Source organism: Schistocerca americana, chromosome 2, assembly GCF_021461395.2.
Source record: "Schistocerca americana isolate TAMUIC-IGC-003095 chromosome 2, iqSchAmer2.1, whole genome shotgun sequence".
NCBI classification, from domain to species: Eukaryota; Metazoa; Arthropoda; class Insecta; order Orthoptera; family Acrididae; genus Schistocerca; species Schistocerca americana.
In genome coordinates, this window is record NC_060120.1 from 602,675,497 (window position 1) to 602,701,621 (window position 26,125).

The 26,125-nt window shown below is 44.4% G+C and overlaps 1 protein-coding gene across 1 annotated transcript in view; it reads right to left on the bottom strand.

Moving 5' to 3' along the window:
- LOC124596416 (esterase FE4-like) overlaps window positions 1-26,125 on the bottom strand; it is a 388,758-nt gene that overhangs the window by 138,459 nt on the left and 224,174 nt on the right. Inside the window, exons 3-4 of the mRNA XM_047135545.1 lie at window positions 21,477-21,617; window positions 3,093-3,249 (exon numbers count right to left, since the gene is read on the bottom strand). Coding sequence (XP_046991501.1) covers window positions 3,093-3,249; window positions 21,477-21,617 — 298 coding nt within the window. The remainder of the gene's footprint in view (window positions 1-3,092; window positions 3,250-21,476; window positions 21,618-26,125) is intronic.

Genomic DNA, 26,125 nt, shown 5'->3' on the forward strand with positions numbered 1-26,125 from the left:
ATCCTTTTGCGGACAACAACGGGTGCAGTCTTCAAGAACTGTGACCTCTCGCAGGAAAATCAGCTAACGTGGACCAGTCAAATGTCGCTTTAAACAGTTACTATGAGCTAAATTGTTGTTGTGCGGTAAGTCCATAACACAATTAATATGCATATCCGACCACTGGTTCCTTATACCAATATAATCCCACTATCACCTTTTTCAATTTGACCCAGAAGATTTGAGACATCCTGTATACAGATTGTCTCTCCTAAGCGCCGTTATGCCTATTTTGTCTAGTGTTTCGACAGATATTTGCAGTTCCATTCTTTCCATATGTAACTGGAGTCAGGTCAAACAAATACTACTCATCACATGTTTCATGCAACTTGCAGTGTCAGCAGTCTCAGCTTATTTCCCGTTACAAACAAAAACGTCTCGATTGCCGTAGTTTACGAGCCCATTCGATAAAGCGGTCCCAAGTTAGTCTAATGCGATACTCGGTTTAGAGATATATGTATTAATAGGGACAATAAAAAACAGTAAAACCTTTGCTCGCCACCACTTCATTGGCCGACTTAATGCCGTCTCGTGTGAGGCCATGCAGCAGCGCTACTCAGTCGCTACAGGAGTAATGGTTAGTCTTAGTGTTTTAGTGTCCTTATTAATACATATCGCTGAACAGAATATCGTGCTAGACTAACTTAGCTCGCTGTATCGAATGGGCATGTGAAATTCCACCTCTGGAATAATTTCGTTTGTAACTGTAAACAAATCGAGGATTTCCGTTGGCACTGGGCGTCGAATGAAACTTGTGAAGAACAATATTTGTTTGAGACGACTCCATCTATACAGCGCAAAAGCTAAATTGCAAATATCTGCCGTAAAGCTAGAGAAAATGCGCCAGGCGACTCTTAGGAGAGACATCCTGTTTGCAATGTGTGTTCAGAAACAGTCTGAAAAGCTTTTAAGGGTTCTGCAGGGTAGGTTGCGGTGAGAAATAATTGTTTAGAAAAAAAAATTCGGTAGGTTGCGCCGTCTCCGAATAAATTAGCGCTGAAGTTAGGCAATAAGGCCGTTGCGCGTGCAAATTCATGTGGTCTGCCTGACACAGTTAGTGTCAGTTGTTCTCACGGCGTAGATGACAGCGCACGACATTGCTCGGATTCTAAATCTACATCTACGTGATTACTCTTCAATTCACAACTAAGTGCCTGGCAGAGGGTTCAATGCACCACCTTCAAGCTGTCTCTCTACCGTTCCGCCGGCTGGTGTCGCCGAGCTGTTCTAGGCGCAACAGTCTGGAACCGAGCGACCGCTACGGTCGCAGGTTCGAATCCTGCCTCGGGCATGGATGTTTGTGATGTCCTTAGGTTAGTTAGATTTAAGTAGTTCTAAGTTCTACTGGACTGATGACCTCAGCAGTTAAGTCCCATAGTGCTCAGAGCCATTTTTTTTTCTACCGTTCCACTCTCGAACGACACGCGGGAGAAACGAGCACTTAAATTTTTCTGTGCGAGCCCTGCTTTCTCTTATTTTATCGTGATGGTCATTTCTCCCTATGTAGGTGGGTCCAACAGAATGTTTTCCAGATCGGAGGAGAAAACTGGTGAATGAAATTTCATGAGAAGATCCTGTTGCAACGAAACACGCCTTTGTTTTAATTATTGCCACTCCAATTCACGTATCATGTCTGTGATACTATCTCCCCTACTACGCTGCCCTTCTTTGTACTTTTTCGATGTTCAAATGGTTCAAATGGCTCTGAGCACTATGGGACTCAACTGCTGAGGTCATTAGTCCCCTAGAACTTAGAATTAGTTAAACCTAACCAACCTAAGGACATCACAAACATCCATGCCCGAGGCAGGATTCGAACCTGCGACCGTAACGGTCTTGCGGTTCCAGACTGCAGCGCCTTTAACCGCACGGCCACTTCGGCCGGCTTTTCGATGTCGTCCGTCAGTCACACCTGATGCGGACCCCACATCGCACATCAATACTCCAGAATAGGGCGGACAAGCGTGGTGTAAGCAGTCTCCTTAGTAGACCTGTTGCACCTTCTAACTGTTCTGCCAATGAATCGAAGTCTTTGCTTTGCTCTATTCACAGTTTTATCTATGTGATCGTTCCAATTTAGGTTATTTGTAGTTGTAATTCCTAAGTATATAGTTGAATTTACAGCCTTCAGATTTGTGTGGCTTATCGCGTAATCGAAATTTAGTTGATTTCTTTTAGTACTCATGTGAATAACTTCACACTTTTCTTTATTCAGGGTCAATTGCCACTTTTTACACCATACAGATATCTATATGATTTTGCAAGTCGTTTTGATCATCTGATGATTTTAAAGGCGGTAAATGACAGCAGCATCTGCAAACAATCTAAGACGGCTGCTCAGATTGTCTCCTATGTCGTTAATACAGATCAGGAACAATGGAGGGCCTATAACACTTACTTGGGGAACGCCGGATATTACTTCTGTTTTACTCGATGACTTTCCGTCTATTAGTACGAACTGTGACCTTTCTAACAGGAAATCACGAATCCAGTCGCACAACTGAGGTGATACTCCGTAGGCACGCAGTTTTGTTAGAAGACGCTTGTGAGGAACGGTATCGAAAGCCTTCTGGAAATCTAAAAATATGGAATCAATTTGACATCCCCTGTCAATAGCACTTATTATTTCATGGGTATAAAGAGCTAGAAGTGTTTCATAAGGACGATATTTTCTGAAACCGTGCTGACTATTGTCAGTCCTTACTACCGTCCCATGTCCAGTTTTTGTATTGCTTTCTTGGTCAGTTTTGGGAAAGCCGCTTGGATTTGCTTGTGCAACTACTTGATGGGCTGACTTCAGCGCTAATTAACTCGGAAGCGGCGCAACAAACCGAATTTTTTTTCTTAACAATTATTTCTCGGCGCAACCTACGCTGTAGTACCAGTACAAGGTTTTCGGTATATTTCTGACCAACATGCTTAAAATAAAATGACATATTTTCAAAATTTGCAAATTGCAGAGTACCACTTATACAAGACCCCCTTACTACTCGGGAAGTAGAGGAACACCTGTTAGGAGAGGAAAATTGTTTCCTCTTTCACGTGTGACTCACCGAGCACGCCGAGGCGGTAGTTGAGCGTGACGAGGACGACGGCGGCGTGCATGAGCACGTCGGGCCCGTAGCAGTCGGCGCTGCCGCTGCCCCAGACGAAGCCGCCGCCGTGCAGCCACACCATCACCGCCAGCCGCCCGCCGTCCCCCGGCACCCGCTGCCGAGAACGCACACACACTCAACGAGCGCTCCACAATACGCCATCAAAACTGTGGCAGTACACGTCCCAATCATGTCATAATGTTGCGACACCAGAAGAATGCAGCGAATGTAGGAGGCCTTGCGAGACTTCCAAATAAAAGTTACCCTTTACGTCATTGCTTCCGAGGATATGACAGCGCCATTGGCTGTGAAAGCTATGCAGTTCAGGCACTCATCGCAGAGTCGTAACGAGCACCCACATCGAATCTTCAAGCGACGTCCCTTGGCGCAGTAGGAAGTGCTTTGCTGCCGCTTAGTTGATTGCTAACCTTTGGCACTACTATAAATGTGCTAGATGGCAGGTGGGAAAGATTCAGCTAACTGTAGCGAGCGAGGTGGCGCAGTGGTTAGCACAATGAATTCGAATCCGGGAGGACGACTATTCAAAGCCGCGTCCTGTCATCCTGATTTAGGCTTTCCGTGATTTTCCTAAATCGCTTCAGGCAGATGCCGGGATGGTTGGTTTGAAAGGGCACGGCCGACTTCCTTCCCCACCTTTCCCTAATCTGATGGGACCGATGACGTCCAATGGCTCTGAGCACTATGGGACTTAACATCTATGGTCATCAGTCCCCTAGAAATTAGAACTACTTAAACCTAACTAACCTAAGGACAACACACAACACCCAGTCATCACGAGGCAGAGAAAATCCCTGACCCCGCCGGGAATCTAACCCGGGAACCCGGGCGTGGGAAGCGAGAACGCTACCGCACGACCACGAGCTGCGGACCCGATGACGTCACTGTTTGGTACCGTCCTTCAATTCAACCAACCAATCAACTAACTGTTTGGGATGCCAAGACACTTTTCCACTGAGTGAGAGTGGAAAACTGAATAAAATTGTTGTCGCCCAAAGATTGCGGTGCGTCGCCAACGCACATCGATACCAAAGACATTAGCAATGACTCTCTTCAATCCGCAACGACGAATGGGAGAGGCTGAAGAAGACATGCCTCTCTTTCACCACTGCAGAGTCCTCGCATGGAGGTCAGTTTAGAGCCAAGCGTGGAAGCACTCTACCCCAGTTCGTGACCTCAGCTGAAGCAGTCAATATCATCCAGTAAGACTAGAGTTATTCAAGTAACAGATGTAGATGTACTTTTGTAAATACTGAACATTGTTCTTCAGGAGAAGAGTTTGTGATTGTATGCATCAAGGGATACTTTAATAGTCAATGTCAGTTGTAAATTAGCAAGCACTCCTGTCACAAAGGACTGTATCAAGTTAAGTAAATGTAGACATAAAGGAATTAAAAACATTAGCTGCCATTAGGCACAGATTTATATCAATAGAGCAAGTTGAAAATTTCTACCAGAGTGGGATTCGAACCTGAGTTTCCTGCTTAGTAGGCAGATGCACTGACCGCTACGCCATCCAGACAGGGTGGTCCCCAGAACCGCTGGGACTGTACCAGCAGACCTACCGTCAGACCCAAATTGTCGACTTATACCGCACACTACTGATGTAGCGCCCCTGCTTATTTGCATCATTACTTGTGGCATCTCGCCTATATACTTTACAGTTTGACCTTGGTGTGCATCTGCACTGAAGGGATCATTGGTCATCTTCACCTTAATTTTATGTGGTGTCTGTTCTTTTGCACATGTCAGAAAGAACAGACACCATTTTGATCCTAAAGCACTATAAATCAACACACAAAGGAATTAAAAACATTAGCTGCCAGTGGACATTAATTTATATCAGTGGGACAACTTGAAAATCTGATAATGAGCAGTTGCACTGCGTCAGTAGTTGTGGTGTAGGTTGACAAGAGGCATGCTGGGGTAGTCCCAACGACTGTGTTGACCACTGTGTTGTGTGGTGTAGCGGTCAGCGCATCTTCCTCGTAAGCAGAAGACCTGGGTTCGAAAGCCGATCGAGCACAAAGTTTCAACTTGCCCCATTGACATAAATCAATGTCCACTGGCAGCTAATGTCTTTCATTCCTTCGTGTTTTCATTCATAGTGGCCGCAGGATCAAAATAGTGTCTGTTCTTTCGGAAATGTCCAGAAGAACAGACACCACTTATAATTAAGGCGAAGAAGAACAGGCACCACATACAGATTTAAGGAATTTTATTATGCATTCATGTAATAAAGTGAACTAATATTTCGTATCTTGGCCGGCCGAAGTAGCCGAGCGGTTCTAGGCACTTCAGACTGGAACCGCGCGACCGCTACGGTCGCAGGTTCGAATCCTGCCTCGGGCATGGATGTGTGTGATCTCCTTAGGTTAGTTAGGTTTAAGTAGTTCTAAGTTCTAGGGGACTGATGACCTCAGAAGTTAAGTCCCATAGTGCTCAGAGCCACTTGAACCATTTGAACCATTTCGTATCTTGTATTTCCAGTGAGTCATCTCCCAGAGCTATCAAAGACCCACAGTTATGGAAGTTTTCGTCTGGTCATAACAAAAATCATTTATAATGGCGCAACAACTTATATCATACGAGTATGAGAGGCCCACAAACAAATTTTACAGTACTTTTCCACACAATATAAATACAGGGCGTTGCAGGAGGAGTGGTCAATATTCAAGGATAAGGTAGGAACTTGGTTCAAGAATCATGAAAGAAGGTTGTATACATGGAAGAATCCTGGAGATACTAGAAGGTATCAGATAGATTATATAATGGTAAGACAGAGATTTAGGAACCAGGTTTTAAATTGTAAGACATTTCCAGGGGCAGATGTGGACTCTGACCACAATCTATTAGTTATGAACTGTAGATTAAAACTGAAGAAACTGCAAAAAGATGGGAGTTTAAGGAGATGGGACCTGGATAAAGTAACTAAACCAGAGGTTGTACAAAGTTTCAGGGAGAGCATAAGGGAACAATTGACAGGAATGGGGGAAAGAAATACAGTAGAGGAAGAATGGGTAGCTCTGAGAGATGAAGTAGTGAAGGTAGCAGAAGATCAAGTAGGTAAAAAGACGAGGGCTAGTAGAAATCCTTGGGTAACAAAAGAAATATTGAATTTAATTGATGAAAGGAGAAAATACAAACACGCAGTAAATGAAGCAGGCAAAAGGGAATACAAACGTCTCAAAAATGAGATCGACAGGAAGTGCAAAATGGCTAAGCAGGGATGGCTAGAGGACAAATGTAAGGATGTAGAGGCTTATCTCACTAGGGGTAAGATAGATACTGCCTACAGGAAAATTAAAGAGACCTTTGGGGAAAAGGGAACCACTTGTATGAATATCAAGAGCTCAGATGGAAACCCAGTTCTAAGCAAAGAAGGGAAAGCAGAAAGGTGGAAGGAGTATATAGAGGGTCTATACAAGGGCGATGTACTTGAGGACAATATTATGGAGATGGAAGAGGATGTAGATGAAGATGAAATGGGAGATACGATACTGCGTGAAGAGTTTGACAGAGCGCTGAAAGACCTGAGTCGAAACATTCCCGGGAGTAGACAACATTCCATTAGAACTACTGACGGCCTTGAGAGAGCCAGTCCTGACAAAACTCTACCATCTGGTGAGCAATATGTATGAGACAGGCGAAATACCCTCAGACTTCAAGAAGAATATAATAATTCCAATCCCAAAGAAAGCAGGTGTTGAAAGATGTGAAAATTACCGAACTATCAGTTTAATAAGTCACGGCTGCAAAATACTAACGCGAATTCTTTACAGACGAATGGAAAAACTGATAGAAGCCGACCTCGGCGAAGATCAGTTTGGATTCCGTAGAAATGTTGGAACACGTGAGGCAATACTGACCCTACGACTTATCTTAGAAAATAGATTAAGGAAAGGCAAACCTACATTTCTAGCATTTGTAGACTTAGAGAAAGCTTTTGACAATGTTGACTGGAATACTCTGTTTCAAATTCTAAAGGTGGCAGGGGTAAAATACAGGGAGCGAAAGGCTATTCGCAATTTGTACAGAAACCAGATGGCAGTTATAAAAACGTTGAGGTTCGCCGATGACATTGTAATTCTGTCAGACACAGCAAAGGACTTGGAAGAGCAGTTGAACGGAATGGACAGTGTCTTGAAAGGAGGATATAAGATGAACATCAACAAAAGCAAAACAGGATAATGGAATGTAGTCAAATTAAGTCGGGTAATGCTGAGGGAATTAGATTAGGAAATTAGACACTTAGAGTAGTAAAGGAGTTTTGCTATTTGGGGAGCAAAATAACTGATGATGGTCGAAGCAGAGAGGATATAAAATGTAGACTGGCAATGGCAAGGAAAGCGTTTCTGAAGAAGAGAAATTTGTTAACATTGAGTATAGATTTAAGTGTCAGGAAATCGTTTCTGAAAGTATTTGTATGGAGTGTAGCCATGTATGGAAGTGAAACATGGACGATAAATAGTTTGGACAAGAAGAGAATAGAAGCTTTCGAAGTGTGGTGCTACAGAAGAATGCTGAAGATTAGATGGGTAGATCACATAACTAATGAGAAGGTATTGAACAGAATTGGGGAGAAGAGGAGTTTGTGGCACAACTTGATAAGAAGAAGGGACCGGTTGGTAGGACATGTTCTGAGGCATCAAGGGATCACAAATTTAGCATTGGAGGGCAGCGTGGAGAGTAAAAATCGTAGAGGGAGACCAAGAGATGAATACACTAAGCAGATTCAGAAGGATGTAGGTTGCAGTAAGTACTGGGAGACGAAGAATTTTGCACAGGATAGAGTAGCATGGAGAGCTGCATCAAACCAGTCTCAGGACTGAAGACAACAACAACAACAACAACAAGGTAGGAACGCTCATGCCCCACTCAGAATGGTTTCCGAGATAGAACAAATTTTTAATATTCATTTGTTTTTGCGCTAATGGCGTGCACGTACTGTGTGTGGCTTACCCTAATTGCTTGATTGTTCGTTTTAGTACAGTTAACTGATCACCGAGATCGCCAGACCTTACGTCATTAGATTGCGTTCATGGGGCTGGATGAAGCCGGAGGGGTACAAGAGAAATGTGATTACGCGAGATGAACTGCTTGGTCGCATCGTGAACGCTGCTGCCCTCATTAGATAACGTGCTGAGGCAATCAGACAAGCAATACATATTCTGCCAAGAGCGCGAAAAAGCGCTGGAAGTGAAGATTGGATATTCGAGAGTTAATTGTGAACTGTACAACAGGTGTAATGTGACGTGCGCGATAATATTAGAGGTGAATATGTTAAAAATACGTATTGTTCAATTGATACTCCGTAAAATGTGTGATGTTGGCTGACAGTTGCACGTGTGTAAGCCTGACAACGTATTGAAAAATACAGAAAATAAATAACAATGTACATTAAATGCATTCTGTCTCGAAAGCCGTTCCGAGTTCCGAATAGGCCACGTATCCACACGAAGTTTCTTTCTTCGAGGGATCGTTCCTGTCATACCTCTGAATTGCTCATCTAGTTACAGGGGACCTACATTTTAACCCGGAGTCCTAATGACGGTGAAAGACGTAGTTGTGACATTAACAATCACTGTTAGCGGCGAAAGAAGTGATAAGCGAGGGATAAAAATCCCGGAACTGACCGGTGATCGAATCCATATCTATTCACACCGCACTCGACGACTGGTGTTTCGGTTGACGAATTTTTTCATGTCGGACGCACCACTATTTAAAGTAAATCTCGGTAAATTTTGTGTATTAAAAATCGTGTGCATGGTGGGTTCCGAAAATGCATACGGACAAATAGGAAGGAATGTAAAGCGAACGAGCGTCCTCTGAACGATATTGACAACATGGAAATGATTTGTTTTCTCACATTATTGCAGGTGACGAGATGTCGATATCCATGAATCAACGCCCGATTTAAACGACTATCAGTGCAATGGAGCCGTTCACGTTCGTCAGAACCGAAAAAATTGTCTCCTCCCTTGAGTCGATAAATAATAGACATGGTTTTCTGGGACGAAAAGGGAATTGTTTTTTTCGCTTGCATAGAATGTGTGTCAACAGTTACAGCTGATATTTATTGCGAATCACTCACCAGGCTCAGACGAGCCATGCAAAGCCGGGATAGTACTCCACCAAGACATTTTAAACTGATAGTTACGTAATATTGACGCTTATCAGCAAGTGCCTTCTACGGAATAGGAGTTATTAAATTTCTCTTGATGTCAGAGGGTATTTCACCTGTCTCATATATCTTATATGTCACTTGGAATAGTTTTGCCATGATATGCTCTCTCAAAGATACAAATAATTCTGAGTGAATGCCATCTACTTCAGGAGCCTTGTCTCGACGAATACCGTAGAGATTGATTTTATTCCTAGCATAAAAGCTACGTCATCACAGTAACTGTGGACGTCTGCCGCAATTTGATTGGAAGCAGTAGTCTGTCAAATTCTTCTCGCAGTATCATATCTCTCATGTCATCTTCATCTACTTCCTCTCCCCTCTCTACAATATTTTCTTCAAGTTTATTTCCCTTGTATGGCCCTTCTTTACCTTCTTTGCTTGTTTATTATCTGTTCTACACAAGTTGCTTTACTTACCGTATAGACGGCCACTTTCTTTCCCTCATCTACATCTACATCAGACTCTGCAAGCCACCTAATGGTGTGCGGCGGAGGGTACTTTCGGTACCACTATCCGATCCCTACAACCTTGTTCCACTCGCGAATAGTGAGTGGGAAGAATGATTGTCGGTAAGCCTCTGTACTGGCTCTAATTTCTCGAATTTTCTCCTCGTGGTCAATACGCGAAATGTATGTTGGGGGAAGTAATATGTTGTCCGACTCCTCATGAAAGTGCTGTCCGGAAGTTTCAGTAGTAAATCTCTCCGTGAATCACAACGCCTCTCTTGTAACGCTCTCTCGCCAGCTAAACGATCCCGTGAAGAAACGCGCCGCTCTTCGTTGGATCTTCTCTATCTCCTCTATCAGTCTTATCTAATAGGGATCCCAGATAGATAAACAGTAGTCAAGAATCGGGCAAACAAGCGCCTTATAAGCCACTTCTTTCTTGGATGAGTAGATTTCCTTTAGATTCTTCCGATGAATCTGAGTCTGGTGTCTGCTTTTCCCACTATCTGTTTTATGTGGTCATTCCACTTATGGTCGCTCTGGATATTTACGTCTAGATATTTTACGGCAGACGCTGTCTCCAGGTGTTTGTCATCAGTAGTGTAGCTGTGCAGTAGCGGATTTCTCTTCCTATGAATGAGCAATGTGGAACATTTATTTACGTTCAGGGTCAACAGCCGGAGCCTGGACCATTCATCAATTCTCTGCAGGTCGTTCTGCAAATTCTTGCTATCTTCTGGCGTTGCTACACTGGTGTAGACAACTGCATCTTCTGCGAATAGCGTTAAAGAGCATCCGACGCTTTCTACCAGATCATTTATATATATTGTAAACAGCAACGGTCCTATCACACTTCCCTGTGGTACTCTGTATATTACCTTTATATCTGTCAATTTTGTTCCGTTAAGAGCGACGTGTTGAGTTCTATCTGCAAGAAAGTCTTGAATCCAATCGTATGTCTGCTCCGATACTCCATAAGCTCGCATTTTTTTTTCATTAAACGGCAATGCGGGACGGTGTCAAATGCCTTACTGAAATCAAGGAACATGGCATCAATCTGAGCACTATTGACCAGTGCGCTGTGGATCTTATGGAGGAACAGAACGAGCTGAGTTTCGCAGGATCTCTGTTTGGGGTATTCATGTTGATTTTTATACAAGAGACGTTCATTTTCCAAAAACGTCATAGTTCTTGAGCATAAAACATGTTCCATAATTCTACAACAGATTGACGTCAACGATGTAGGTCTATAATTGTGTGACTCTGTTTCACGGCCTTTCTTAAAAACGGGAACTATCAGCGCTTTTTCCAGTCGTTAGGTACCTTCCGTTTCTCAAGCGATCTACGACAAATTACTGCTAGAAGGGAAGCAAGTTCTTTCACATACTCATTATAGAATCTTTTAGGTATCTCATCTGGTCCTGACGCCTTTCCACTACTAAGCGATTGTAGCTACTTTTCAATTCTGCGATCTGTTATCTCAGTATCTGCCATTTCGACGTTCGTACGACGGCTGAAAGGAGGGACAGTGCTACGATTTTCCGCTTTGAAACAACATCGGGAGACGGAATTCAGTGTTTCGGCCTTCTCTTTGTTATCTTCCGTTTCGGTACCGGTGTGGTCGCTGAGAGAATGAATAGTTATATGATTTTGAACCACTTACTGATTTTACATATGACTAAAATATCTCAGAGTTTTTACTCAGGTCGGTTGACAACGTGTTACTTTCAAAATCATTGAACGCTTCTCTCATTGCTCTCCTTACGCTCATTTTCGTTTCGTCCAGCTTTTGTTTGTCAGCTAGGTTTTTGCTTCTCTTGAATTTGAGATGAAGTGCTCTTTGTTTACGCAGCGCTTTTCTAACACGGCTGTTAAACTATGGTGAATCTTTCCATCCCTTAAAACCTTACTCGGAACATACTTGTCGAGGGCATATTGAACGATGCCTTTGAATTTTTTCCATTTGTCCTCCACATCTTCGTCCTCATAACCGAATATTTGATGCTGACTGCTGAGATATTCTGAAATTTGTATCCTGTGACCCTGGCTGAGCAAATATATCTTCCTACCCTTCTTAACATTCCTCGTAGGACCCGTCGTCATAGAATCTGTCACAGCCTTATGATCACTGATACCTTCCTCTGCGTTAACTGTTTCGACAAGTTCAGGTCTGTTTGTTGCCTGGAGGTCTAAGACGTTACCCTCACGAGTTGGTTCTCTCACTATCTGCTCAAGGTACTCGTAATTTTCAGACAAGACATCCAGAACAATGCCACACGAATCCCTGTCTCTGGCACCAGTTTTGATGGCATAACACTCCCAATCTATACCTGGTAAGTTGGAGTCACCCCCTATTACAACGGTATGATCAAGAAAATTACTAATGATATGCTGCAAGTTCTGTATGAAGCGCTCTACAACTACAGATCTTGAGCCAGGCGATCTAGAAAAGAATCGAGCACCATTTTTGAATGTTATTTGATACTCAATTTCATCCAGATTAATTCACATTCGGAATCCGTGATAACCTCGCTAGATTTTATGTAATTTGTTGCTGTAATAAACACGCCGCCACCATTGGCAACTAACCTATCCTTACGATAAACATTGCAATCTGAACTTAAGATTTCCTTATCATTGACGTCTGGTTTCAACCAGCTTTCTGTTCCCAATGCTGTCTGTGCATTGTAACTTTCAGTAAGCGATACTAACTCTGGGATCTTCCCTTGGATGTTCCTGCGGTTTACTAAAATAATATTTTCTATCTCTGATCTGCGAGGACCAAGATTCTCTGAGGTTAATGTGGCGATTTAACAGGCAAATCGTCTTTGATCCCAAGGGAGGGGTTCTCTAACCTAGAAAAGGCCCATGGGCACGCCACACGTACTCCGCTACCCCAGTAGCCGCTTCCTGCGTGTAGTGCACGCCTGACCTATTAAGGTTAACCCTACAATTCTGCACCAGATAGCAGAGGTCGAGAAACTCGCATCCGATACCGTCGCAGTCTTCTGAGCCTCTGATTTAACCTTCCATTCTGCTCCAAACCAGAGGAACGCAATCAACCCTTGGTACGATGCTAAAAATAGCTTAGCTTGCACTCCGCGTGCGTTGCTAGTTGCCTTCACCAAAACAGCCAGCCGAGGAGCCGAGGATGGCCTCTGAACCCAAGCGGCAGGTGTCATTCGTGCTGACATGTGCCTCTACCTGTAGCTGGTTGCACCCAGTGAGCTCGATAGCCACCGGTAGTGCCTCCTCCACATCGTGGATGAGACCTCTAGGCAAACACACTGCTCACTGCACACAGCCCACTGGAATTCTTTCCCACCTCGCCCCCTGTCTCCCTGAGGGCTCCATCACCCGCTGATATTGGAGATTCTGATGACAAGCATACCAACCCTCTGTACTTATCGGACTGGACAGGGAAATCGACTGCTGGCTCAACAGGAGAGACATCCCGTGCTGGCTCAGAGATATCATCAACACTGGGTAGCTCCTCGTACCTGTTGCTAAGACTTAGGAAGCCAGCCGCACGGGTTGCTCCCTGTTCTGCCTTCCGCCCAGTGACGCGTGAATCCACCACTGTCTGCCACGCACTCTGGAGTGAGGACGGGCTTGTCAAATGTTGCGTATCAGAAGCCGCAGCGACGTCCGCGTCACCAGGGGATTCCAGTGGCATCAAATGAAGTCGCAGGTCTCGTCACTGGCGCCTCGACGTCACCGCAACTTTGAGCATTAGCTAGAAGCTTGTCGACGGTAGCCAACGCGCCTTCCTACTGCTACGGACAGCAGCCAACTCTCCTTGTCCGCTAACAACCAAAGAGAATAAAGTAACACTGAAAGTTGCTGTGCAGATTTCTCTGAGACCGCAAGCTACTAAACAGAAATTTCTCTACTGAAATTGGTGTAATTACATATACGTGTTTTTACAACGTTTCATTTGTAATCTAGCCCATTCCTGGTTTGTCATTTTGCATTTTGCACTAGCCTGATTTTTAAATTTCTGCATGTCCATCTTTTTAGCGATGGTTGTGGGACTCGGCTGTTCGGTAGAAGATGTCAAATTAAAGGCCTTTCGGCTGCCAATTTTCAGACTTATTTCATTGGACAATCAGTTTCAGTGTTTTACTACGCCATCTTCAAGTCTCTGACCGACGTTTGGAATAATCTACCTGGCTTGATCAAATCAGGGGCCACCAATACTGGTATTAATAGATATTTGTTGCAGTGACCCCTTCAGTCATCACCTGCGGACTCAGATGGTTGAAGTGGTCACTGCGACAAATATCTACTAATACCAGTATTGCTGCCCTCTGTTTTGATCACAAGCCAGGTAGATTATTCCTACACGTCGGTCAGGGGCCTGCAGATGGCGTAGTGAAACGCTGAAACTGGTTGCCCGATAAAGTAAGGTTGAAGATTGACGGCTGAAAGGCGTTTAATTTGATATCTTCTGATTTTTAAATGTTTGTGTTTCTTTTTGGCTGCTTCATTTGCAGCATTTTTATATTTTCTCCCTTTATCTATTAATTTCTGTTCTTTATGTCTTTTCCAACGATTTCTACTCGGCCTTGTGTTTTTACCTATTTGATCCTTCGCTGCCTTCACTATTTTATCTCTCAAATCTATCCATTTGTCCCTGTTGTATTCTTTGTCCCTAATTCAGCCAATCGTGTCGTAATCCTCCTTTTGAAACTCTCAACAAACTCTGATTCTTTCTAATTATACACTGTGCAGTTCTTTAATTTCCTACCTTCCTGCTATTTACATAAACGTGCAATACTGCGGTGGTGTTGGATTCGTCTCTAACTTGCCTACAATAATGTGTGCATTGTACTTTTCATAGTAGCTCATCTTCATTCCTAATTTCTACTTACACTGATCAGCCAGAACATTATGATCAGCTACATAATACCCAGTATTTCCACTTTCGGCACGGATAAGAGCGGCGACGCATCGTGCATGGAAGCAATGAGGCTTTGATATGCCGCTGGAGGGAGCTGTCACCACATCCGCGCACACAAGCCACCTAATTCCCGTTAATTCCGGGGAGGAGGCGATGTGCTCTGACGCCACGTTCAATCACATTCTAGATGTGTTCGATCGGCTTCAGATCTGGCGAGTTGGGGGCTGGGGGCAGCATATCAATTTGAAATCGCCTCTGTGTTCCCCAAACCACTCCATCACACTCCTGATCTTGTGACATGGCGCATTATATTGTTTAAAAACTCCATTGCCGTCGGGAAATACGATCGTCTGGAAAGGGTGTATGTGGTCTGCAACCTGTACGATACTCCTTAGCCCTCATGTACATTGCACAGGACTCATGGATGTGCACGTGAATGTTCCACAGAGCATAATGGAGCCATCGCCAGCGTGTCCCATAGTACAAGTGTCAAGGAGCTGTTCTCCCGGAAGACGTCGGATTCGCGCCCTCCCATCGGCAGGATGAAGAAGGTATCGGGGTTGATCAGACCATGCAACGCTCTGCTACCGCGCCAGCGTCCAGTGCCGATAGTCACGTGCCCATTTCAGTCATAGTTGCCGATGTCGTGGTGTTAAGATTGGCAAATGCGTGAGTCCCCGGCTGCGGAGGCCCATCGTTAGGAGTCTTCGGTGCAGTGTATGTTCAGACATAAACATTCAAGTTTGATGTTAGTTCCGCCACAGATCGCCGCCTATCCTGTTTTACCAGTCAGACCAGCCTACGACGTCCACGCAACCCCACGACGTTTGGACGTGGTTTCATCTTCGTGCCGCCACTTGATGAAGACACTTACACTCACACTCACACTCACACTCCTCGAAACATCCGACAAGTCGTGCACTTTCTGGAATGCTCGTGCCGAGCCTCCGGGCCATCACAATCTGTCCTCTGTCAAACTCGGATAGATCGCGCGCCTCCCCCATCCTCCACACGGACAGCACTCTCACTGATACTACTAAGACATGCGTGTGTCTGACTGACAAGTCATTCTTTGCCACGTGACGCTGCTATCACCTGGACGGGTTTATACTGATAGTAGGTCGGTGATCATAATGTTCTGGCTGATCAGTGTATTAAATAAAACTGAAGAGTGCAAATATGTTTTTATTCGTGTCACGGGTAATGGCTTATCAAAATCTCTTATATTGCGACGGTTCTTTGTACTTTGCGCTTCCGTGGAGTGTGTGTTAGGTATTGGGTCATCCATGACGTACCGTAATGCACAGCCTCGCACGTCACGGCAGGAACCCAAGCGTTGCTAACTATGTGCAGCGCAATCCAATTTATGTGTTGTATTACTTTACTGATTGACGACGACACGTTTGTCCCAAGACACGGATCAATGTTCTCGACACTGGCAAACTTACAAAACGGCTTTAACGAGGATCGCCAGCCTCTGCCCTACCCGCGAGGCGAGGTTAAATAGTCAATCCTCCAACACTAATAAGCAACGTCCAGTAGCTTTCTAACTACACTCTTGGCTTTAAATCATTCCTGGAAGAAATGCCTTCATTATTACATCCCGCTTAGAGCGACTGCGAAAATATTTGACGCCACCAGAAAGTCTCTAACACCCCGACCACATCAATTAGCCTGCATTATGAATCTCTTATTATTTGGAAAATCGACCATCAGTTCCCGAATGCAGACGAAGGCATGTGCCCGTAGACCACGAGGTCTTAAACGTCTCTGAAATTCTACCGGACACCAGCTCATGTCTCGCTGATAGCTAGGGTCTCGTTCCAAGGTACGACTGACTACCAGGTTGGACACAAATTAACTTAATCACTGTCCCAATTACAGAACAAAATGAGTAATTATTCTTCGGAAAAATTATCTTTAGAAGCCGGAAATGGTATGTTACTCTCTCTGCTTTTTGTCGCGAGATATATTGCTAGCTGAGAGATGGTATTTCATTCTTATTCTAATAACATATCTTAGTCTCTTTCTCTTCATACTGGTTTGGAAGTGACTCAGTCAGTAGGTAATGTGTCCACACTGGTTTCGGACTCGAGTTGTCTGCAGTAGTTCCCATAGTGTGGCGATAAACTTACGCAACGAACACGACAAATTAGGCGGCCCAAAGATGTTCAACTCGGTTAAAATCAGGGGTTCTAGAGGCCATGAAAATATTTTGAAGTCTTGATCGTGAATTATCTGTCATTGCCAAATACTTGTAGCCCTGCTGTAAGGTCTCGTATCTTGATGAAAAACTCCATTTTCTTCATGGAAGATGCTTATATATAGAGGTGAGAGTAATATCTGAGGCTAGAGTTGCACAAGGAGAACTGAAGAGTGTCTTCTACACTGAATAATGGTCCTATAAACTTCCACGGAAACTGTCCACTTCCATAACTGAATGGTAAGTTCGGCAGAAAGCCATGCGAAGACCCGGGTCGGTCTCGAGTCGGATCCGGGTCGGAGATTTTCTCCACTTTGGGACTGGGTATTGTGCTGTCCTCGTCATCATCGATTCACGCTCATCGACACGTAAGTCGTCAAAGTGGCGTCGACTAAAAGGACTTGCACCAGGCGGCCAGTGTACGCGAGGGGAGGCATTAGTCACACGCACTTCTCCTTTCCACAGAAGCTATTCCCTGACAACAAAGCTGTCTCCAGCTTGCACGAATCCAGTTGCTGTCTGCTTTTTTCCTCTTTTTTTCACCTCCTGCATCAATGTTACGTGGCGCGCCATGATTTACACTACGGTTGTTTATTATGGTTCCATTAATGTCTTGATGTATACAGCTACTCCTTTTATAGATGGACCCAAGTGCTGATAATCATCCCCTTTTGTCATTCCAGTAAATTACTTCTATATCTACGTCTACATGATTAGTTTGCAATTCATACTTACGTGTTTGCAGACCGTTCACGGCAACACTTTCTTGACCGTTTCACTTTCGAATAGAACGAGGAAAATATGAACACCTAAATCTTTCCGTACGAGCTCTGGTTACTGTTATTTAACTACGGTGGTCTGTCCTCCCTATGTAGGTGGGACACAGTAAAATTATTTCTCAATCGAGGGGAAAGCTGGCGATTGAAATTTCGTGAACTGGTCTCGTCGCAAGGAAAAAGCCCCTTGAAACTTCCTGGCAGATTAAAACTGTGTGCCCGACCGAGACTCGAACTCGGGACCTTTGCCTTTCGCGGGCAAGTGCTCTACCATCTGAGCTACCGAAGCACGACTCACGCCCGGTCCTCACAGCCTTACTTCTGCCAGTATCTCGTCTCTTACCTTCCAAACTTTACAGAAGCTCTTCTGCGAACCTACACACAGTTTTAATCTGCCAGGAAGTTTCATATCAGCGCACACTCCGCTGCAGAGTGAAAATCTCATTCCAAAAAGCCCCTTGTTTCAATGACTGCTACGCCAACTCGCGTATTATATCCATGGCACTCTCTCTCATATTTCGTGATAAGACAACACGAGCTGCCCTTCTCGATGTCAGTCCTATCCGGTAATGATCCCACACCACGCAGCAATTCTCCAAAAGACGACGGACAAGCATATTGTAGTCAGTCTCTTTAGTAGATTAATTGCATCTTCTAAGTGCTCTGCCAATACTACGCCATATCTGGTTTGCATTCCCCACATCAGTTTCTGTGTGGTGGTTCGAATTTCAGTTGTTGCTAATTGTAATCCCTTCGTATTTAGCTGCTCCCACAACCTTTAAATATGTATGACTTAGCACGTAACACAAATTTATCAGATGTTTAAGTATTCCTTTGAAAGACCTCCCACTTTTTACTGTACAGAGTCGATAGCCACTTTTCGCACCATGAAGATATCTTGTGTAAATGACTTTCCAATTTGTTTTCATCTTCTGATACATTTACCAGATGGCAAACGACAGCATCATCTACAAACGATCTATGGGGGCTGTTCGGATTGTCTTCTAAATCGTTTATGTATATTAAGAAGGTAAAGGCATCAGAGAGGCAGTTCTGACGTTGCTGATGGAAGCAAGGCTGAAGAAAAATCAAGACACGTTTCATAGGATTTTTCGGCATTGAAAAAGCATCTGACATTGTAAAATGGTGCAAGATATTCGAAATTCTGAGAAAAATGGGGGGGGGGGGGGGGGGGGTAAGGTGCAGGGAAATGCGAGTGATATACAATACCTACAAGAATCAAGATGGAACAATAAGGCTGGAAGATCAAGAACGAACTGCTCGGATTAAGAAGGGTGTAAGACAGGAATGTAGTCCTTCACTCCTAATGTTCAATCTATACATCGAAGAAGTAATGATGGAAATAAAAGAAAGGTTCAGGAGTGGAACTGAAATTAAAGGTGGAAGGATATCAATGATAAGATTAGCTGATGGCATTGCTATCCTGAATGAAACTGGAGGAGGACTGCAAGATGTGTTGAATCGATTGAACAGTTTAATGAGTACAGAATATGGACTGATGGACTGAGAGTAAAAAAAAAAAAAAAAAAAAAAAAAAAAAAAAAAAAAAAAAAAAAAAAAAAAAAATGGGTCTGAGCAGTATGGGAATTAATTTCTGAGGTCATCAGTCCCCTAGAACTTAGAACTACTTAAACCTAACTAACCTAAGGACATCACACACATCCATGCCCGAGGCAGGATTCCAAACTGCGACCGTAGCGGTCTCGCGGTTCCAGACTGTAGCGCCTAGAACCGCACGGCCACGCCGGCCGGCGGACTGAGAGTAAACATAAGAAAGATGAAAGTAATGAGGAGTAGCAGAAACGAGAGCAGCGAGTGACTTAACATAACAATTGGGGATCACGAGGTAGACGAAGTTACCGATTTATGCTACCTATGTAGCAAAATAACCCATGACGGACGGAGCAAGAACTTACAAAAACAGATTAACGCTGTCGAAAAAGGAATTCCTGTCCAAGAAAAGTCTTCTAGAGTGGAACACAGGTCTTGGTATGAGGAAGAAATTTGTGAGAATGAACGTTTGGAGCCCAGAATTGTATGTTAGTGAGACATGGACTGTGAGAAAACCGGTACAGAAGAGAATCGAAGCCTTTGAGATGCGATGCTACAGAAGAATGTTGAAAATTAGGTGGACTGATAAGATAAGAAATAAGCAGATTCTCTGCAGAATCGGCGAGGAAAGGAATATATGCAATACATTGACAAGAAGAAGGGACAGAATTATAGGACATCTGTTAAGGCACCAGGGGAAAACTTCCATGGTACTAGAGAGAGCTGTAGAGGATAAAAACCTTTATGGAAGACAGAGATTGGAATACATCCAGCAAATAATTGAGGGCGTTGGGTGCAATTGCTACCCTGAGGGGAGCAGGTAGACACAGGAGAGGAATTCATGGTGGGCCGCATCAAATCAGTCAGGAGACTGATCATCATCATCATCATCATCTTCTCAGCCTTTTCCCAAGTTATGTGGCGTCGGCGATGATGATGAAGATGATGATTACGGATTTGGCAATGTTAGTGGCAGCGGGTGGCCGGATGCCCTTCCTGCCGCCATCCCGAACCTCCCGGGTCGGAGATCACTCAAAGAAAAAACAAAGAATTAAGAACAGCAGAGGACCTAAGCCACTTGCTTGGGAGACCCCAGATATTTCTGTTTCGCTTGATGACTTCACATTGTCAGCTGCTACGAATTGTGACATTTCTGACAGGAGATCACGATTCCAGTTGCACAACTGAGACGATAGGCTCGCAGTTTGTTTAGAAGGTGCTTGTGAGAAACGATGTGAAAAGCCTTCTGGCAATCGGGAAACATATAATCAACTTGGGATCTCCTGTCGATAACACTCCTTACTTCACGTGAATAGAGATCCAGTTGTGTTTCACAAGGACGATATTTTCTGAATCCCTGATAGCTATGTGACAATAAATAGTTTTCTTCGAGTTATTCAGTAATGTTGGAATACAGTATATTTTTCAAGATCCTGCAACTAATCTAAGTCACTGATATACGTCTATTATAATCCAGCGGATTATTTCTATTTCCTTTCTTGTCTGTTGACCTTTTCGAGTCTTAAGGTACGGGCCTCTCGTCGAGCAGCGATGGTACATGATTGCTGAAAATGGATCTAGTCTTCTAGTCATGACAGTAGCTGGAGACGTGCCCACAGCTTGGTTCTCTATTCCCTTAAACGCTTACTTCGTCAGCACAGACAAAACAGCAGAAATGCTCATAGACTTCGGAACGGAGAGACCCTCAAAATAATGCGACTCTGCAGTCTATGGCAATGAATTTATTTTAGGTTGACGTTTTAATATTTTTTCAACTTTTTTAGAATTTTACTAGGATACCAACGTATTCGGGATCCGACAAACTGACGATTAATCGACGAGTCTGAGTAATTTTAGCCGTAGGATGACAATGTGTTGAAAGATTAGTGTTCCATTTTCTGCACCGGATTAAAGACATAAAACTTTTTTTGTAATAATTGAAAGAAAGCAATTATTTGACGATGATGGGCATTATCTTTGAGGAGCGGCAGATGCACATGAAAAAAATCTAGGTTAAATTTTTTCGTACAGAGAGCACTTTGACATCTAAAATTTTTAGATTTTCTGGTAAAGCAACAACGGCAGAATATTCAGGAATTCTTGGCAATGGTGGCACTATTTCTACAGTAACTTTTTTTTGAGTTATCATTCTTTTGAATGCTCTGATGCGGTACGCCACGAATTCCTCACTTCTGCCAGCTTCGACAGTAACTAGCGAAGTACGATTGTCGTCTCACCTGTGGTGTGTAAACGTTGAGGTAGAGGCAATCCTCGTTGCCAACGGCGATTGAGAAGTCATCATGGTGGACGCTCACAGCCACAGCGCCCTCCTGTAGCGCGTCTCGAACCCCGGACCACGGCTCCAGCGGCTGAGGCTCCTACGCAGGACAAAACGTAGTTAACGCCGCTCTTCAACTGCTTTAATCAGAATGCTTAGTGTAAATTAAAATTGCAGAGTCATGTGTGATGCTGTAGCTCATTACTACAAGAGGACTTCAAAAAGTAAGGTACAAGGTTATTATGGCAGATCAAACAATTTTGTAAAGGCTGCACTAGACTTCATAGTGACACAGATAAATGCCACTGTTGTTGTGCGATGAATCTTAGTGTGCGACGACGTATGTATCTTGTTTTCTGAAGTCTCTACATACACAGGGTGAGTCAGGAGGAAAGGTATATGCTTCGAGGGATGATATATTAGTGATTCTGAACAAGAAAAGTCATATGAATATAAGTCCTGTTCTTAACAGTTTCTGAGGAAACTAATGACAACAACGGAGAACGTAACAAATACAGGTGACAGCAAATGAAACTTCATGGTCTAATGTTTTGTTTCATTGTGTACACTTCCTCACAAAAGATTTTTAGCAAGTCCACCTCAACTGCAATCCATCTTGCAGCTCTTGTACACAGTGCCTAGGTGATGGGCTGTATTGCGGGCGACAGTCAGGTTGTCATCTCAGCATTGTTCGGGGCGACTCCAGACACATCTTCGGCATGGAATCTCATTGACTGGAGTAGAATTGTCTTCAGTGATGAGTCCTGCTTCGAACTGAGCCCTAACGACCCCGACCGAGCGAGGTGGCGCAGTGGTTAGCACACTGGACTCGCACTCGGGAGGACGACGGTTCAATCCCGCGCCCGGCCATCCTGATTTAGGTTTTCCGTGATTTCCCTAAATCGCTCCAGGCAAATGTCGGGATGGTTCCTTTGAAAAGGCGCGGCCGATTTCCTTCCCCGTTCTTCCCTAATCCGATGAGGCCTATGACCTCGCCGTCTGGTCTCCTCCTCCAAACAACCCCCCACCCTAATGACCAGCGACGCCTCTGACGCCGGTGGGATACCAACCTGACTGTGAGGAGTGATGGTCTGGGGTGCCATTTCTTTTCATCGCAGGACCCGTCTGGTTGTCATCCGCGGCATCCTTACAATACTTTGGTACATCGACGACATTCTACACTCCACTTTGTGTTTCTTCATAGAAAACAATCCAGGAGTTACATTTCAGCAAGATATGCCCGCCCGCAAGCGGCGAGAGTTTCTGCTGCTTGTTTTCGATCTCGCTAAACCCTGACTTGGCAGTAGGCTCGCTGGATCTCTCCCCAACCCCAAACCAGTTCGGTGGTTTGAGATCTGATGCGCCGATAGGACAGAATTTGGCACGATATCCCTCAGGAGGACGTCCAGAGGTCTAACAATTCTGGCAATCAATGCCAAGCTGAATACCTGATTGCATAAGGGCCTGAGAGGAGGACCAACGCGTTATTGACTTGCTCAATTTGTGAAGCTCTTTCTTGAATAAATCATCCAATTTTTTTAAAATTGTAGTCACTTTGAGACCTGAGTTTCTCCTGGCGTATACAACTTTCAAACAACTTCCGGGAATTCAGCCAGGCAACACTTTCAGCGACCGCCGATATTTCGGCGGGAGAACACCCCACCATTTTCAAGGCAAACTGCAACGGACAGGCGGGGTACATGCAAATTTAATACCTCGGTTCTCGGACAGAAGCAGGAAAGATAACACACACACGCACACACACACACGCTGAACACTAGTGCCACCAAAGATGACCAAAGTCAGAGCTATCGATAGTGAGACTATGAATTCACAGGTGAGGCAGCATTGACTCTGTTCCTCTGTTTTTGACAAGGGAGAGAGCCGGATTCCAAACAGAGTTTAAACAGAAACCTCCATCCCTGTTAACGAGGTTGCTCGCTAATTTAATCTCAACGGCCTCCCTAATAACACTGTCCCAATATCTGGACGTGAATACCAATATCTCGGTGTTATTATATAACATGGGGTGACCAGTATCCAAGCAATGTTCGGCAATAGCAGATCTATTTGGCTGCTGTAATCGTGTGTGCCGTTTATGCTCAGTACATCTGTCCTCCACGGTCCTGATAGTTTGACCAATATATGCCAAGCCGCAACTGCAAGGAATGCGATATACACCCGCCTTACGCAGTCCAAGATCATCCTTAACGGAACTCAAAAGTGCTCTAATTTTAGATGGAGGTCGGAAAACACATTTCACATCGTATTTCCGTAAAATACGACCGATCTTATTGGACGTGTTTCCTACGTAAGGCAAAAAGGCAGTAGACTTAGGTGTTGATTCAGAATTATCATCAATCACCCGATGTACAGTTGGTCGATAGCGCAACGCACGTTCAAATCTGTCTATCACTATAACCATTTTGACGAAATGTAACTTCAAGATGGGACAGCTCAGCTGGCAAAGTGTCAGCGTCAGAAACGACATGTGCCCTGTGTATCAAGGTACGAAGTACCCCTTCACGCTGAGCCGAATGGTGACAACTATTAGCTTGTAAGTACAAGTCGGTGTGAGTACGTTTCCTGTAGACTGCATGTCCCAATGATCCATCATCCTTCCTCCTAACCAACACGTCGAGAAAGGGAAGGCAACCATCCTCTTCCACCTCCATCGTAAAACGAATGTTCGGGTGGATCGAGTTCAGATGTTCTAGAAAGGCATTCAAATTCTCCCTACCGTGAGGCCAAACAACGAAGGTATCGTCAACGTATCTAAGGAAACAGGCGGGTTTTAAAGGCGCCGACTCCAATGCACGTTCCTCGAAGTCTTCCATAAACAAATTTGCGGTCGCAGGAGACAACGGACTACCCATCGCAACTCCATCTGTCTGCTCGTAATACTGGTCATTAAATAAAAAGTAAGTGGATGTCAACATATGCCTAAAGAGATCAGTTAAGTCAGCACCAAACCTGGCTTCAATTAACCGAAAGAAGGTTTTTTTTTATAAATAAAACGAAATTCACGCAAAATGAGTAACAGAAATAATATTGCGACAACTTGGACAAAAATACAAAGTAATCAAAAGAAAGAATACAAATCAAAGTAGATAGAAAAGAAAAGGGAGGAAAATGAGAGCAAATAAAGTTAAAACAACACTGGTGTCCAAAATAAAAGCAACAAATGGAAATTTTGCAAGGTTGCTTTTCTTTTGCCACGAAATTGTATAAACAGGTGACAGTATCGTAAAAAAAAGTAAAGAAAACATAACGTAAACAGCTGCAATATGCATAGTGGGAGACAAAAACGTTCTTCGTTGCCGCCCGAAGTGGCCGTGCGGTTAAAGGCGCTGCAGTCTGGAACCGCAAGACCGTTACGGTCGCAGGTTCGAATCCTGCCTCGGGCATGGATGTTTGTGATGTCCTTAGGTTAGTTAGGTTTAACTAGTTCTAAGTTCTAGGGGACTAATGACCTCAGCAGTTGAGTCCCATAGTGCTCAGAGCCATTTGAACCATTTGTTCTTCGTTTTTTCCAACTTAACGGATTTGCACACACATCCCGACAACAGGTTAATGTGCTCAGTGTGGTGTGTGATCACCTCTAGCAGCAATACAGGGTTGACAATGTCGGGAAATGTGATGAATGATGTCATTCTCACGTTGAAGCAATAATGTCCATTCTTCCTGCAGAGCTGCTCGCAAGTCTTGGAAAGTGGTTGTAAGATGCCGACGTGATGCACACCGTCTCTCTAGTGCATCCCAAAAATTCTCATGGGTTCAAAATCGGGAGAGCGAGCAGGCCACGCCGCGCGTGAAATATCTTCCGACCTTCCGTTTCCAAGGAAACATCAACAACCCGTGCTCTTGAGGTCTAGCATTATCATCCATCAGTACGAAGTCTGCGCCCACAAAGCCTCGCAAAAACCGCACATGAGGTCTCGAGATCTGACACCAGTTAAACCTTGCCTATTCATCCGTACAATTTCACGAAGAGCTGTTTGAGTGGTCAACGGAATCCTTGCCCACACCGTTAGAGATCCTCTTCAGTATCGGTCTGTTACCACAATATCTGAGTCCCGAAATCGTGTTCCGCGTTCACTCCAGATGTGAATCCGCCGAGAACCACTCTCTCCATCAAATCGGGACTGACCTCTGAAAAGGACGTTGACGACCCGAATCTAGACGTTCCCTTCTGTGAAGACGAGTCAGAGGTACACATACAGCAGATCTCCGACAATGAAGGCCACTCCGCTGAAGAGTTGCCTCGATACGACATAACCGGTGGGTGCTGCGTAGTCAGATGCCAGTTTCGGTGCAGTATTAAGGCGCTACGTCGTGCCCTTACGGGCAAATAACGATGCTCTCTCTCTCTGTCTCCCCCCCCCTCCCCCCCCTCTCTCTCTCTGATGTTACACACGGTCGCGGCTCTACCCTGATCTTCGGGAGATACAGTTTCGGTCTCTACAAGCTTTCGCCACATCCGAGAAGCAACAGAACAATTCACATTAAGCCGTCGGGCCACATCAGCTTGCGACTGTCCTGCTACCATTCTTCCAATGGCCCTTCACCGCAGAGAGTTTGGCAGGCAGCATCTCAGTGCCATACTGC